A 15695-nucleotide genomic window follows, 5' to 3' on the forward strand; every position below is an offset into this window, starting at 1 on the left:
CTGCCTCACGCGCTACATATTCATGAGGGGGCATGGCCTAGCCCACGAGCGTGAGCCCCGCGCCGCGCCCACGGCCCTGCCCACCGCCTTCTCCATGGCAGCGAGCAAGAAGCCTCGTCGTAAAAAAAATAACAACCGTTCCGATTTATTCCAGAAAAACAACGCATGCCCCGTCCCCAGCACATGGCTTTGCACCCATCTGACGAGTGGTGCCCCAGCGCCCGTTGCTCAGGGATAGCCCCACTTTGGGGCCGTGGGACCATTGGGCCGCATCGACTGAAAAACAAAAATCCACCCTGAAACTCACAGAAGCGGCTGGCAGGGCATCCCCAGCCCAGCCATGGGTGGGAGCAGCTGCATCGATGCAGGTCCCGGCCCACCCGGGCCTACAGCTCAGACTGCGAGCGAGAGATGCGCGGGCCCTTGCGGATCTCCTTGCGCTTCTCCTCCTTCCGGCGCCGCTTCTCCTCCTCGCGCAGCGCCTTCTGGAAGGTGTCAGCGCTGGGGAAGAACTGGGGTGGGCAGGAGATGGAAGCACGAAGGAAATGACAAATTCAGTGATGTGAGGGAGAGTGGAGCCAGAGCTTGGCGTCTCCTGTGGAGCACAAACCCACCAGAACCCAACAAAAACTCTCCAAAGCCCAACAAAAAACCAATCATAATACAACAAAAACCCTCCAAAGCCCAACCAGAACACAGCAAAAACTTTTCAAAGCCCAGTAAAAACCCAGTAATAACCCAACCAGAACCCAACAAAAACCCTCCAAAACCCATCAAAGAAAAAACAGTAAAAACCCAACAATAAAAACTCTTCAAAACCCAACCAAAACCAAAACCCAGTGGAGTCACAGAAGAGGGGGATTATGTGGCTCGGCCACCCTACCTCAGAGTGGTCAGCTTTGAAGGGATTGCGGTAATTGGGGGACTTCTCACTGATGCCCAGCTCCTGAGCCATCTGTGGAGCAAAGCAAAGTCCCTGTAGGAGACTGTAATCACCACCTCCTCCCACCCCTCAGAAACCTCAGTCCCCACCAGCCCCTACTCCTCTGCTTGCCCTCTGCCCCCTGCAGACCCCCAAAAGTGACCTCAGGGCCGTACCAGCCCCAGGAGCTGGGAGTGGGGCCCCTGCTCAAAGACGCCCGTCAGGTTGCAGAAGCCGATGCCCCAGCGGATCAGGTTGTTCCAGTTGGAGTTGCGGTCAAAGTAGTGGTGCACAATCTTGGGGAAGCGCAGCACAACGTCCCCAAAGAAGGCTGTGTTCTCCACCACATGGGAGTACGCTGAGGAAGAGAGGAACAGCCCCATCAGCAGGACACCCCACGGACCCCAAAATGCCAGCTTTAGGGCATCACCAGACATGGGATACCAAGGATGGACATGGGACAACCCCCAAAGACAGGAGTGGGAGAGAGGATGCAGGCTTCAAGATCCTAGCCCAGGGGGGTTAAGTGATATGGAGCACTCACCATCCTTCAGCTTCTCATCCTGGGGGAAAGGCCCATCCGGTGGCACATCTGCTGCTATGAGTACAGCCCGGGAGTCTTCCAGCACCTGCAAGAGCTCTCAGTCACTGCCCTCTCATCCCATGAGGTGCCTCGCTGTGTCCCTCTGTTCCCCTTTCTGCTCATCTGTGAGCCCTACTTCTGCTGCCTGCCCTCCCCAGCATCACTGTACAGGTGCCCCAAACCCACCCCTGCCCCATGGCACCGAGCCCACTCCACACTCACTTTGAAGAGTCCTTTGAGCATGATGTCAATGATTTTATACTGTTGGTTAATGTCATTGAGCTCTATGAGGTTCTTCAGGGCATTCATCTGGTCCTTGCGCTTCACCTCGAACAGTTTCTTATCTGGAGTGATGTCAAGGGCACTGTGGGGCTCTGGGCATGCTCACAGCCTGCTCCCAAAAAGACTTAGCCGAGTTCTGGGAGTGGGATATCGAGGCCAAGAGATTGGATTCCAGATACTCGAATGGGGCGCTTGCTAACACCCAGCACACAGGAGCAGAAAGAAACAGCACTGCATGAGGAGAACATCAGACACCACCTGAAAAACTTGCCTCAGAACCAGCCCTGACATCTCATTAACAACTCCTATAAAAGGGAGACGAGGAAAGTGCTCAACAGTGCTGGTTGATGCTGGGGCAACATTTGAGCAGGGGTTGCTATTTCATATAGCCCAAGAACTAGCAGGTGGCAATATGGGGCCCTGGAGGTATGCAGTGTCAGCCCTGCTCCAGGCAGGATCAAAGCAACATCAGTTGCTCAAAGTCATGCCCAGCAGCCATGTGACACTTTGTTCCCATGTCGTTAGCAATAAGCATAGCCTTAGGGCCCTTCTCTCCTCTCTCCTCCATCCCCCTTGAGCCATCTCCTCACATGCAAGTGTTCCACAGTCTCCTCAGGTGTGAGCGTGACAGAGGCATGGCACTACGGGAAAGGATACAGATCTCCAATCCAGAGCCCATCCTCTGCTTCTCCAGGTCTGCCAGGCTGCCTTCAGGCAGCACCACTGCCAAAAGGATGAGGCAGATCCAGAGGAAATCCATTTTGGAGGCCACAGCCTGGAACAAAACCGACAAAACCAGTGACAATGCAGAGATGTTCCCCACAGGAGTCCTGCCAGCCCACCAGACCCAAAACAGCCATTGTTGTGTCAGAGACAAGGTTCCTGTGTCCTCGCTGCACACCCACTGCCATCCCCTGCTCACACACAGCACCAAGGCACCGTGCTGGGATCACCAAGTTGAATAATTAACCTGACTGACCAAGTCCTACCAATAAACCACATCCATTAGTGCCATATCCACACATTCCCTGAATACCCCCAGGGATGGGAACTCCATCACTACTGAGCAGCCCCCTCCAGTGCTTCCTGTGCCAAAAGCAACATGCTCTGCTCCTGCACCACCAGAGCCCCATCAGCTCACACACCATATGCACACTCCAGCCCAGACTACATCACAGAATTGGGAAAGATTTGCCTGAATCTTCCCTAATTTAAGCAACCTGAACACTGCCTGTGACTCTAGCATGAGGTCATGACCCAAACAATGACCCTCCTTCTCTAAGCTAAGCTAAGCTAAGCACAGGGATGCAAAACCCTCTATGCAGATGTTCCTCCACACTCCCCAAGAGCCCTTCCTCGTGCCTTCAAGCTCACTTTGGGTGAAGAGAAACGCTGCAGAGCTGCTCCCCTCTTTGCAAAAGCAAGCACCAGGCTGCCAGGGCCTGTCCTGTGCAGCAGATGGGAAGGAGTTCCCCTGTGATCCCCAGCAGCCCCAACCAGCTGCTTGCTGCACACAGAGCCCACCCGTCTGCCTCGCTGTCTCCCATTCTCTTAATTTAGATACGCTTCTCGAAAGCACGACAGACGCTGCACTACAGACAGTTAGCGGTTCCCATTAACGTGTTTTTTAATTACTTTATAGATTCTCCCGAGGGAGCTGCATCCGAACCGAGCATCTCAGAGACCGGCACGGCACAGCCCCGCTTCCCCTCCTCAGTGCAGAAGCACAGAACGGGGAAACGACGGGCCGCTGCACCACCGGGAGTCCATCCGCACACCGCCAAGCATACGTGGCTCAATCTCATGTCACAGCCCGAACCGAAAGCTTCAGAAGTTAAGCGGGGTACCAGACTGCTCCCGCGGCATTCCTCCGCGAGGCTCAGCAGGGAATGCTCGCGCGGAACAGTGATGGCACGGCCACATCTGCTCGCCTCCGAGTCCCTCACCCGCCGAACTCAGACTCCTATTGCGGGGACAACACCGGCACAGCTTTGCGATCTCCGCCAGCGACAGAGCCGCCTGCGGAGGGCTCGGCAGCACCCGGTGGCTCTGCACGGCTGCGGGCTCAGGGAGATGGAGTTCCTCTTCCAAGCAGCGCTCGATCGGGGCTGAGCGCTCCGGGCTGCCCCTCTCTCGCGCGCACGGAGGGTGCCACGGTCCTCCGGGAAGCGGCCAACGTGCGGGGCAGCTTACGGCAGCAGCCCGCGGCTCCCCTCCGACGCTCGGCACCGGCCCGGCCCCGCGGAGCAGCCGCCGCACGCCCGCCCCGCATTGACCCGCCCGGCCCGCACTGCCCCGACCCCCTACCTGCGGGCCGGGAGCGGGGCCGGGAGCGGCGCTCAGAAGCGCCGCGCTGCCATGCCGCCACCGCCTCCCGCCCCGCCCCGCCGTGTCACTTCCTGGAGCTCCCGCCCCGCCCAACCGGCCGCCGTACCTCGGGCTGCGTCCGGAGCGGTGCGATCGGCGTTGTGAAGGAGGTGATCCTGTCCCTTTGTTCTGCACTGAGAGACCTCACCCGGAGTGCTGCGGCCACATGGGGAGTCCTCAGCGCAGGACACACGTGGACCTGCTGGAGTGTGTCCAGAGGAGGGACACAGAAATGACCCGAGGGATGGAACGCCTCCCTGTGAACACAGACCGAGAGCTGGGGCTCCGGGGAGACCTTAGAGCAGCCTTTCAGTATCTAAAGGGGGCTATAAGAAAGAAGGGGACAGACTCTTTAGCAGAGTCTGCTAGGATAAGACAAGAGGAAATGGTTTCAAATGATAGGAAGGGAGGTTTAGAAGGGATGTAAGAAGTTGTTTACAATCAGGCTGGTGAAGCACTGGCACAGGTTGCCTAGAGAGATGGTGTATGGGGCCCCATCCCTGGGGACATTCAAGGTCAGGCTGGAAGGGCTCTGAGCACCCTGATCGAGTTGTAGGTATCCCTGTTCATTGCAGAGGAGTTGGACCAGGTGGCCTTTGAAGGTCCCTTCCAACTCAATTCTCTGATTCTCCCCTTCCCAGTGAGACACAGCTCAGGATGGCCTCATCCCACAGCAAGGAAGACGAGAGCACTTCACCCACCACGTGCCATCCAGCAGTGCTGCAGTTTACTATCTGCAGAGTGTCAGCTAAGTGGCATCCCAAACAGAACACAAAAAGAGGAACTGCTTAAGAAACTCTGCTTTATGAATGATATTCAACAAAAATTTAACAACAAACTAACTTCCTTTGTCCACTTCCTCTCTACAACTTGCAGGGAATAAATGGCAGGATGCTGTCTCCATTCTGTTCTCTCACTCTGTTGCGTGTACCCTGTCTTCTCATTTCAGTCTTCACTGTGGCAGGGCTATCGCCACACTGCCCACACATCTGTCATCGATGGCATGAGTGGAAACCAAAGGGAAAGCACAGCTGAAACTCCAGCATGACACTGGAATTCCCACATTTGACACAGTGCTGACAGGAGGTAGAATCATAGAATATCCCGAGTTGGAAGAGACCCATAAGTATCATCGTACTAAACTACCTCTCTCCCAAACCATGGAATCTCACCAACCCATGGGGAATGTTCATGTGGGTGAACCTGAAGAAAGCTTTTTCTCAATAAAACAGAGGTATCCAAACTACTCAAGCAACGTAACAAGACTCTCGTCCACCCTCCCTCACCCCTACACAGACCAGCAAAGAGGAACTTGATGTGGCTTACACGGTCTTGACCGTGAGAACTTCCACCCCCAGCTTCCAACTGCAGAGAGGCAGTGTCACACAAGGACTAGGCACGAGGACAAGCCACTGCTCACAGATAATGCACACCTCACCTGCCACAGATGCTGCCCATGGCGGAGGACAGTGTCACCCCGCAGACACGAGGGAGGAAGTCCCCCACCCAACAGGAAATCATTGCTGGGGACCGTTCCATATCTGCTACCTATTTGATGCAACACGGCATGATGAAGACCGGAAGGCAGTTTCAGAAACAAACAACACTGAATTTAGCACGGGCATCAGGTTCCCTCTTTCCCCAAAAGAAATCTGGGAGTTGCCCCTCCCATCCATGAAGAAGGATTCGGTTCTCAGCAGGGGACTCCAGTGCTCATGTGAAGCAAAAAGAGATTCAGTAACTCCACTCAGCAGTTTCTGAACACTTGCTGTACTTTAAAAGTGTTTGAGTTACCTTTGGGTTGCCAAGACTTCACATGCTTAGCAGTGCTAGTTAGCTCACAGACAGAGGTTAAGCGGCTGCTCAGCCCCCAGGGAAATCAGTATGGGAATCGCTTCTGCTTTGAAGTCAGCAGGTGCCCCAGCCTGCCTCCCTTTCATTATACCATCTCTGCCTTACAGATTAATGCAATCCCAGCACAGACAGCCATCTTTCATCTCAAACGTCTCTTCATTTCCCGGACGTCTTCTCAAATTTGAGAATGTTGAGGTATTTCATCTCAAAGTTAGCCAACTTTTTGCACTGTTTCCCTTTGGCTGAATATGGTCAGGAGCAGCAGATTAAGTATGCCTTCTACTTCTGATACAGCTCCCCCCCTCACTTTTCTTATCAAAGGCATTTGCCCAGCAAAAGGATACACAATGTCCTGATGTTTTGCACAGGTGCTCATCCGTTCTGGAAGGTGCTCCAGCAAAGTCTGAATGGTCTGTGCCTGCACTGGCTCCACCTGACAATGGCTGCTCTGAATCTGAGCAGTCAGGACAAGAAATGTTTCCCAGATGAACAGCAAACTCTTGTTCTTTCACACATTCCTCCTGCATCTCCAGCCAGAGCAATGAGACCTCCAAACTTTGATCAAGGGGCCCATGACAATACGGACAACACAGTTTAGGCAGCTGCTGGCATCAGTCATGTTCTCATTTCACCACTCAAGGTCAAGCTAGCAGCTGCAGGACTCCTCATCATCTCACTATAGCCTCAGAGGAAGCTTATGACTCCCCATCAAAGACTAGGGGCAACCCCTTAGGGTACTCCCTTCTCATTTTCCTAGGCAGTCACTGCTTTCTTACCTGGCAGAGGAACATCTGAAGAGCCTGAGATGTGGCCTCTGGCAGCTCTAGTAAGTTGGCTTCTGCCACTTCCTGGAGAATCTGGCCAATTTCTTTTTGAGAAATGATATTGCTGCTCTGATATTTCAGAAACTTGAACAAAGGAAATGAGAAGCATTAATCAGTGAGTGACCCACAGACTCCAGTAGCGATTCATCACCTGAAAAGAACTCTTCTGTGTTAAAGGATGCTGCAGCATGCTAATCACAGGCCTGATTTTATACCATTTCTAACAGAACCAGTGCAAGTGCAAATTGGTGGTGCTCTGGCTTGAAACTTGTTTTGGTTTAGGTCAGGCAAGAATCAAAATGAGCCAAGTATCCTTTCAAAGTACACCAAGAATAACAAAGATTGACAGACACATCATCTATTTGGAGAAAGAAAGTTCACACAAATAACCCCTTCCTCTCATGTACTGCTAGGAGGGCTTTATCATCGGTGTTTCTGCTGGGTAGGAGCACACTTCCTCTCCTGCTCATAGGCCCCAGGTACACTGGGGTCATACACTGCAGTAGTTCCCTGACCTTAGAAGTTAGGTCTGTAAGGCCAAAGACAGGGAGAGAAGCAGTGATGCCACGCAAAGCCCTGCCCTCCAAAGAGCCATAGCACACTCCCAACTGCAGCTGCGCATTCTCTGTAGTCTTCCCCTCTCCTCTGCAGGGGTCCTAGGTGATGCTAAATCAATGCTACAAACACCAGAAGAACAGGATGTGCTCACTAAGAGCAGTCACTTTCTGCACAGTGTGGAAAGGAAATTCACTTCAAAGTACAATTATTATAGGACACAAATACAGTGACGGACAAAACCACAGCAGTATCCAAGATTGTGTAAGTGCAGGAACTAAGTTCCAGTAACCAACTCAGATGCACTGTACCAACGTAGAAGAAAAAAACAGAACAGTCTACCCTGCCCTCACTCACCAAAGTCATGAGCCTCAGAATTTCTGGCTGCAGAATGGACTTCTGGCTCCCATTGAGCAGTGTCAAGAGCAGGAATCGGTGCCAGGGCTGTGAAGCAACATGTAGTGCTGGGAGAGAAGGAGAAGCCACTGAAAGATACCTTTAAAATCTGTCAAGTGACAGGCTGGATCTGGAAAAGGAGTCTTCAACTCTGACCTTGTATTTTCACTTCTAGACCCCCAAGCTGTGGAACACTAAGGGGGTTTTTTGCTCTGTACTTACTTGCTTTAAAATCTGTCACTCTTTGGGCAAGAGTTTAGTCGTGAGGAGTAAAGCTTGACAGCTTTTTAAAACACAAAATACATTTTGTCCACCTCTGTGCTTGTACAGGAAGATAAACCCTCTCCTGGGGTTCATGTCATAAAATAGTAAGAGGATATCTTTAGCCCAAGGTTTCAAAAATAATACCCTCTGGTTTCAATATGAGGACAAGGTTCCTGAACGCGGGTTTTATTTAGCAGCAGGATACTCCTTGGGTAACGAAGGAAGACCTATAACATAAGCTGCAAAAACTGAGCCTGGATCTGCATCAGAGAGCATACTACAGGGACCAGCCAGGCTGATGGCAGCAATGGAAACAATCAGTAGAGAAAACGTTTTTAATTAGAAGTGTATATGATAAACAGAGGTTAGACTCAAGGTTGCCATCTGTGACAATACAAAATCTCTCACTGCGCTCTAAAGTTAAGTTGTATTACCTTGTACTGGTTGAAAGCATGTGATGGACAATTACAACAGGTCAGCTGATATAATTGCTATACCTTGACAGTTCACCAATTGGTTTGAGCCCTTTGCTTTAGAAAGATTCCTTTTCCACTGGCAGTCACATAATCTCCCTGTTGCCACTACAACAATCTTGTCCATGGTAAAGCAACACCAAAAGAAAAAAAAAATCAAGTAAAGTGCTGGGGGAGAATAAGAAGATTCTTGTTGTCAATGTTGTGAACTGCACCACAGTAAGAATTTAGGCAGCCAAGTGAAGGGTTCAGCTGAAACATTTTGTTATCTTAATCCCAAATCAGTGTAATGCCCTCATAACAAGCCTCTTAGTAGACTCCCTTCAGCTACTGGCTGTCATTCATCTGCACTATTATATTTTCATTCAACAGCTTTCTCTCTCCCAACGATGTCTTTTTTGTCTCATGCTCATTCACTCCATTCCCCTCTTTCTCTGTGTTTACATGACTGATTTGAACAGATCAGAGTACAGAGAACTAACTTTCTGTTTAATGAACACAGCCAGCATCTCTACTTTGTGACAGGAGGCTGACAATGAGCAGAAGGGCCTTCTCTTCCCCCAGCCGTACCACGCTGTCACATGTTATACTGTTGATATGGTATACATTTGGTCTGACGTGGACTCCTGAAACCAAGGTCTGTATTTGCCCCTGGAAATATAGAATTTCCAGCTTCCATTCTCTGAGGCTGTTTACTACTCTCTTCTCCCTTCACATCCCTTAGGGACAAACTGTTGCCAACATCTCTGTGTGGAAGACACATCATATTCAGATCCTCCCTCCTCTATATTTATGGTCTAAATGTTTGCTAAATTGGCTTGGAAGTGAAAGACTAACTACTCCTATACTGCCTCATTTCCTAAATCTTTCATTCTTATCATATTAAGGCATGGGGTGGTAGTGACTATTTTCTTCTGTAGAACATCTTGGTATTCACAGTCCAAGTGAAGGCTGACTCCTAAGGGGAACCAGGCACTGTGATTTCATCCCACAAAGCACATGATTAACTTTGATCACACAAATAATTTTTCTTGTTGGGCATAAATGCATTAGGCATATGCTCCAAGGCATTACAGGATGGAGATCAAAGAGCCCAAAATCACTGCAAGAGGGAAACCCAGTAGAAGGAAGGACGAGAAGACTTTACCAACATCCTGGTTCCTCACATACAGGTATTCCAGTAATGTTTCCAGGCAGGCAACCACAGCTTGAGAAAGCAGCAAGTCTTTCTGAAGTCCCAAGAGGGGAGAAAAAACAAGAAAAAACAAGCAGTCAACAGCTACTGCAAGAGGAAAATTCATAAAGTGGCAGGCTCTGAAGAGCATGCAGCATAGGAAAATAACAGCCTTCACCTCCTTCACAGGATGTAACGTACTGCAAATTATATGTCATGTCAAGGAGCCAGACAAAGGCACGAGTACTTATTCTGAGATGAAAAAATTAAGTAACTGTCTCCAGAAAATAAAGATAGGAGTCCAATGTTGCTTAAGAGAGTTAAATGTAAACCGATGTACCATCCCCTGGAGCCCAACATCACTTGAGTGACTAAATGTAAGTTGATGTACTCTTCCCCCAAAGTACCTTGCCAGGCTGTAGAGGAGGGGCTGAGATTTGATATATTTTTCCCACCTCTGTCCCTATGGGTGTGGAGCCCCCACAGAGCAGGAGATGGGTAACAGAGATTGTCATCAGCACACAAAATTTAAGCTCTCCAGTTCAGCAGCAGGGAGTTCTACATAGCTTCATTTACGTTCTTTCACACTGCATCATGCCTTGCATACTGCAGCAAGAGCATTTTCCCTCCTTCTCATCACATTTCTATAAGGGTGGAAAATGCAGGCAGAAGGAAAGAAAAGGCAGACCCCTTTCATTCTGCAATAGGGTGATTTCTCCTCGGGTTAGTTTGTGTGTTGTTCCAAAATTGGTGTTTTATATACCTGCAAGTAGACATGCACCAAAAGGTTCTGCAGACTGACAACAAGGGAGAAGACCTGCTGCGTGGTGAGGGGGTGCAAGGCAGCATCTTCCAGTGATGATGGCTGTGACTGTGTAGTACCTTGGGCTGTGTTTTGGACAACAGTCACCAGCAGGGAGGAGAAGTTCTGTCGCAGAATGGCTCTTAGGAACTGCACGATGCTCACTAGACAGGAAGCCACAATGATGGGTCAGTGCTTTCCCCTCCCCTGCCCTCTATGTTGGTGCCTGTGCAATAGCATGGGAGAGGTGAGGAGAGAAAATTTGGACTTGTGGGCCCAGTGGAATTGCCCAGCACCTGCTCACAACAGCAGGCAGGAATGGCAGCAAGTTCCCTTGTTCACCTCCACCACACATGACACTGTGCCAGTTCACACTCAGTTCCACATGTCACTGTCAGCCAGGCCAGAGTTGTCCAAATGGACAGCAGAACTCCAGACTCCATTTGCCCCTTCTCACAGTTATCTAGTCTCAAAGCTTCCAGATTACCAACACCTGTACCTTCCCATCCCACAATCACCAGATCTCCCTTCTTGCCTGCAACACTGTATAAGCAGCTGCTTCCAGTTAAGCCCCCGTAACAGAAACAAAATACCTAACAGCAGGACTGGCTTCTTATTCCTGAAGATGATTGCATTCAGGACTTGTCTTAGGTCTAGAGAAAGTGTCTGGTGAACCTGCAAGAGAATGAAATGAAGAAAAATAGCAACAGCCATCACCAAACTTGGCTGTACTTCAGCCACTGAGCCAAGCAACCATAAGCCAGCAGTGACAACACGGCTCTGTGGTCCTGCCTGCTCAGTATGGGAAGCCCACAGAGTGCCTAAGGCTAAGAACCTCCTTACAGATGAGACATGAAGACATACATAAAGGAGGCAGAGGAGTTGGGAACTTGGGAACAAGGAGATATAGGAAAGGTGGGCTTGAGAGGGAAGTCTGCAATATCCTGTTACCCCCACAAAGCAGCCATCCAAGCAGTGATGGTAGGAACGATCACAGAGGCCCAGAGGGGTTCAAACTTGCTCCGTTCAGCAAGCAGAGATGTGGTGTGGGAGCACGGGCATCAGGATCACAGAACTGATTCTTTCCAGCTGCCTTTGTGAAAAGAGGAATGTTCAGTACAAGAGCTAGGAGTACCTGCTGTAGCAGAGTGGCTCTTGCTACTTGTCCAAGCACTGGCAATCCAAAGCCTTTAGTAGCATACCACCTATGACCCATGTTTATCCACAGGCTTCTGCTAAAGTCACGACCAGTAACACAGCTAAGATACAAACTTGCTGCGGCCAGGCAAGTCCCCATTATTAATGCACACCTGAGGTGAATGTGGGCAACTCACATTTTTGAAGCCATGAATTTCAGGCTCAGAAATACAGCCTGGTCATGTTCGCAATCACAAGGTCTCTCTACAGAGGCACCCAAGTAGCTCTGTTGTAAGCTTCAGCAACGCTGAGCAGCAGGAAGCAGCAAAGTGACTCTTTCTATCCTCTTTTCTTCCTCTCAGCGGATTAGAAACACTGAAGCTCAGAAGTTCTGAAGATTAGAAACACTCAAACATCCTTGAACCACTTCAATCTGCCATCTGTATATGTAATTTCTTTGCATGTTTCTGGTTCAAGGAGGATTCTGGATTGCAGATCATAGCATATCGAGCCAGTAAGGTATTGATGAAATCAAAGAAGTTTATAAGCCACTAAATGATTGCACTTCAAGGATCAATATGAGCTGAGAGTCAATCCCAGAAGGTGAAACTCAATACTAGTCACCTGAACAAAATCACTTTGGGGCTGGCATAACTGACCATTCAGACACAACCCTGACCTGAGAACTGAGAATGTAAATTGCACTCAGCAGTTAATAAAACAGAGACAGGAAGATCTTCTCATACACTCACGCAGCTGATGGTCCCTACAAGTCCAGGGTGACACTTAACCAGAGGCAGCACAGCCATCAAGTAACAGGTACAGACTTGACCTAGCTTGGTCTTTTCCAAAGTCTTCCCTCAATATTAAAAAAAACAATCTTTGCCTACTTGTGCTTATGCAAACATGCCCTTAATGTGACTTCATCATCCATGAGCAGATGCACCAAAGAATATACCCTACTAGGCATAAGCACAGAAGTGGAGTTCAGAACTCATGACATGCTATTTAACTCCACCTCAGGAGAGGGAAGACAGGCCTGGGTAGATACTTCAGAAGGAAGTGTTGTTGCCTTGTGTGCACATCAAAAAGCTCTCCATTCCCTCTAACTTGTAGTTCCAACAGCAGCTGACAGCTCCAGCCCAGCTCTCTTGTTGGACTGCAAAGCGTCAAATTCAATGACAGCTGCCTAAATTCATATGAGTTTGCTAACATTAAGTACTTATTTGACAGTAAGAGGTTTGGACTGTGATTATTGATCATTTTACTACCAAAAAAAAAAAAACAAAAAAAAAACTGACCATGGGAGCTGTTCCTCCACCCCTAGTTTTCTCTTGATAAAGATTTTTTGCTCTATCCTGAAGAAGAAAGTGGTTTGGACCTGGAGGGCTGGGTATGGTGTTTTCCTCCCCACTCCCCCCAAATCCCAGCATTTCTGCCCATCTCTAATTGCAATGATTTGTGTCTCACTCTTCAGTAACATGCTAGCTTCCAGTCCAGCTGGAGAAATGCAGTAAAGAATAACTTGGCAATAGGCAATAATAAAAAAGCAACAAGGACAAGCAGATTCCAGGCCAAAACAAACCACTTTCCCCTGCTAAGAAAGAATTATTTTTTCAAATTTTCACAAGTCCATGGATCTGAACACTAGAATGGCTCTAACCTCAGTGTTGTAACGATGCTGATAAATTAAGAGGGAAGCAGCCAGCAGCCATCCTGAGCTTAGCAAGGCATCCTCAGAAGACAGGTAAGTAGGTTCAGAAGGAAAAGACCACATCCAGGTGCACTCTAAAACCTTCTGGAGGAGCTCGAGCAAGGACACATTGGAGAGCAGCACTGCCACTGCTGTACAGGAGAAACAGAATGAATCATAATCATAGAATTATAGAATGACTTTGGTTGTAAAGGGACTTCAAGGATCATTCAATTCCAACCTCCCTGCCACAGGCAGGGCTGCCAGCCACTAGATCTCATACTAAATCAGCCCGCCCAGGGCCCCATTCAAGCTGGCTTTGGACACCTGCAGGGATGGGGCATCCACAATTTATCCACCTCTGTGGGATATCTGTTCAAGCACCTCACCACACTCTCAGTGAAAAACTTCCCCCTGACATCTAATCTAAATCTTCCCTCCTGCACAGGAAATTGAGACAATTTGCAGAAGTGAAGGACATCCAGCTGGTTTAAGATATTGCTGAACAAGAGAAGTGGCCAGTGCTCTACTTCTACACTGACTCCTGGATGGTGATATGTACCCAGTGGGAGTGGTTACAGCAGTGGAAGCAGAGAAACTGGCTACACAGAGGCATCTGGGCTGCTGCACTATGAATCAAGGAGGCTGATGGGATGTCACAGGTTAAATCAGCTTGACAAGCAGAAGAGAATTGCAGAGCACACCCCTGCTGCTGTGAAGCAGCCCTAGCTGCCATGGCTGGTCAAGCTAAGGCTGTCCAGCTACAACAGTATTCATCTCCCACAGCATGAGGGACCTCTCAGGCTGCTACTAAAATGACCAGCCTTCAGCCAACACAGCGAGGAGGTTGGTTATTGCTGCCTCTATTATTGTTTAATTTTTTGAACCATGGCAATTACCAGGACAATTCAACAAGGCACCAAAGCCCCACTGCTGTGTGTTATGAAGAAAAAAAATACAGCAGTTCTGCCTCTCAGCAGCCAACTCCTGAATCATCAGAAGGCAACAAAAAAAAAAAAAAAAGCCAAACCCTCCATCTAAAAAGAAAAAAATCATCCCAAACACAAAGTGTTGTTTGTTAACCGTAACTCTGCATCAGAAAGGGGAAAAATCCACCTTTCCTGCTGAGACAGTTAGAACACAATGCCTGATGGCCAAGCCACAACCCTGCAGAGATTAGCTTACCGATCAATACAATCTTGCCTCACCTCTCTGTTGACTACAAGGTGTTGTCTGATGAAGGCTACAGTACAGAAAATTCAAGGATGGCTGCAGGAGGTCTATGTCTTTCGGCCTGCATTTCCCACAGAGGTTACTGACTGGAAACAAAAGAACATGCGTTAACACAGACACCAACATAATGCAGCACCTCAGCACAAGCAAGAAGTCGGTCAGTTGGGAGTGAATTCAGACAAGAGCAACACAACCTGAAGCAAAATTAAACAGAGCATGGTACAGACAAAGCAACAAGCCCTAGAGAGTCTGCTTTAGACCAGACAGTGTACTGGAGGATGATAATAGGTGTGTGTGTGGGGGGAGGGGGAACAAAAACAAAACAAAACAAACAAACAACAAAAACAACAGAGAAGGGAATATTAAAGGGCATACACCACAGTGGGCAGTAATGAATCCAAGAACTACAGACTATTAGATAAGTTACCCAATTCCATTGAGCAAATTTGATCCTAATACTGGATAGACCATAAAAAGCCACACATCCATTTCACATGGTGACCAATAACCAGACCAGAGGATGGTAGGAAGAGCTCTGCTTCTTCACCTGACATACCGCTCACAGAAGTAATAAACACACCGTGCCTGCTGGAAGCACCAAATATTTAGGAACAGTGTTCAGCAAGAATTTGTGAGGGAAATGCAGGAATGCAGAGCTCAGCAGCACTATCATAGGAGATCTTTTGGAAAGCTTAAATTCTAAGTAAGCAGTTCTCAAAAACAAACAAGCAAAAAAAAACAAAACAGATTGACATGCCTCCCTACACCCCTTCCATCTACAGGCTGGTTTTATGTAGGCCTCATCAGAGAAGAGCACTCTTCCTTCAAGAACATAGGCTGAGGAGTAAAACAGGGAATGAAGGGGTGGCTGGGGCAGAGAGAGAGTTGTGTAGGAAAACAAAACAAACAGAACAGAAAGAAAAAGCAGAAGGAGCTCGTGACTTCTGAGAGCAGCTAAGCCATGCTCTGAAATTACAGAGGCTAAGAAGAGCCGGTATAAAAAAGACATGATTCTTTCACAGTCCCAGTTCCCTTAGCTAATGAATGTCTGAGAAACACTGCTTCCTTACAAGGACAACACAGGCAGCCTTGAGACATGGAACATTTCTAATTCAAAGTGATAACCCTTCAAAGTC

General features: G+C 48.8%; 2 protein-coding genes across 8 annotated transcripts in view; both read right to left on the reverse strand.

Annotated features, from left to right (window-relative positions):
* Positions 1-129: 129 nt before the first annotated feature.
* On the reverse strand, positions 130-5693 carry CCDC134 (coiled-coil domain containing 134). Of its 4 annotated transcripts, XM_042815621.1 has the most exons (8): positions 5593-5693; positions 4222-4411; positions 2445-2562; positions 1728-1849; positions 1467-1551; positions 1099-1280; positions 884-955; positions 130-512 (listed from the first exon to the last, which is right to left on the reverse strand). In XM_042815621.1, the coding sequence occupies exons 1-8, from the start codon at positions 5691-5693 to the stop codon at positions 387-389; spliced, it is 996 nt and encodes a 331-aa protein (XP_042671555.1). In that variant the 3' UTR covers positions 130-386. The 4 variants fall into 4 exon arrangements, with proteins under 4 accessions (XP_042671555.1, XP_042671556.1, XP_042671557.1 ...); XM_042815622.1 differs by lacking the exons at positions 4222-4411; positions 5593-5693 and adding an exon at positions 4095-4158; XM_042815623.1 differs by lacking the exons at positions 4222-4411; positions 5593-5693 and adding an exon at positions 3734-3837.
* The window catches only part of MEI1 (meiotic double-stranded break formation protein 1), a 36789-nt gene continuing 26033 nt past the window's right edge, over positions 4940-15695 (reverse strand). For 2 of the 4 annotated variants that reach the window (XM_042815619.1, XM_042815617.1), the window contains exons 23-31: positions 14535-14645; positions 13297-13478; positions 11090-11171; positions 10458-10660; positions 9668-9749; positions 7745-7851; positions 6785-6916; positions 6353-6462; positions 4940-5143 (exon numbers count right to left, since the gene is read on the reverse strand). In XM_042815619.1, coding sequence (XP_042671553.1) covers positions 5107-5143; positions 6353-6462; positions 6785-6916; positions 7745-7851; positions 9668-9749; positions 10458-10660; positions 11090-11171; positions 13297-13478; positions 14535-14645 — 1046 coding nt within the window. In that variant the 3' untranslated portion in view covers positions 4940-5106. Of the gene's footprint in view, positions 5144-5622; positions 5703-6219; positions 6463-6784; positions 6917-7744; positions 7852-9667; positions 9750-10457; positions 10661-11089; positions 11172-13296; positions 13479-14534; positions 14646-15695 lie in introns of those variants that run through there. The other 2 variants (XM_042815620.1, XM_042815616.1) reach the window with 2 other exon arrangements.

The sequence above is a fragment of the Centrocercus urophasianus genome, unplaced genomic scaffold (assembly GCF_019232065.1).
Source record: "Centrocercus urophasianus isolate 14NV4802_14NV808 unplaced genomic scaffold, USGS_Curo_1.0 seq_15, whole genome shotgun sequence".
NCBI lineage: Eukaryota > Metazoa > Chordata > Aves > Galliformes > Phasianidae > Centrocercus > Centrocercus urophasianus.

Bases quoted from the DNA above. Each gene is read 5' to 3' on its own strand.
- CCDC134 (XM_042815621.1), bottom strand. From the start codon at position 5,693: ATGGAACGGTCCCCAGCAATGATTTCCTGTTGGGTGGGGGACTTCCTC. The intron at 4,412-5,592 runs GTGAGGTGTGCA...CTGTGTTCACAG, and splicing joins ATGGGCAGCATCTGTGGCAG to GGAGGCGTTCCATCCCTCGG. The intron at 1,552-1,727 runs GTGAGTGTGGAG...GAGCTCTTGCAG, and splicing joins TGCTCAAAGGACTCTTCAAA to GTGCTGGAAGACTCCCGGGC.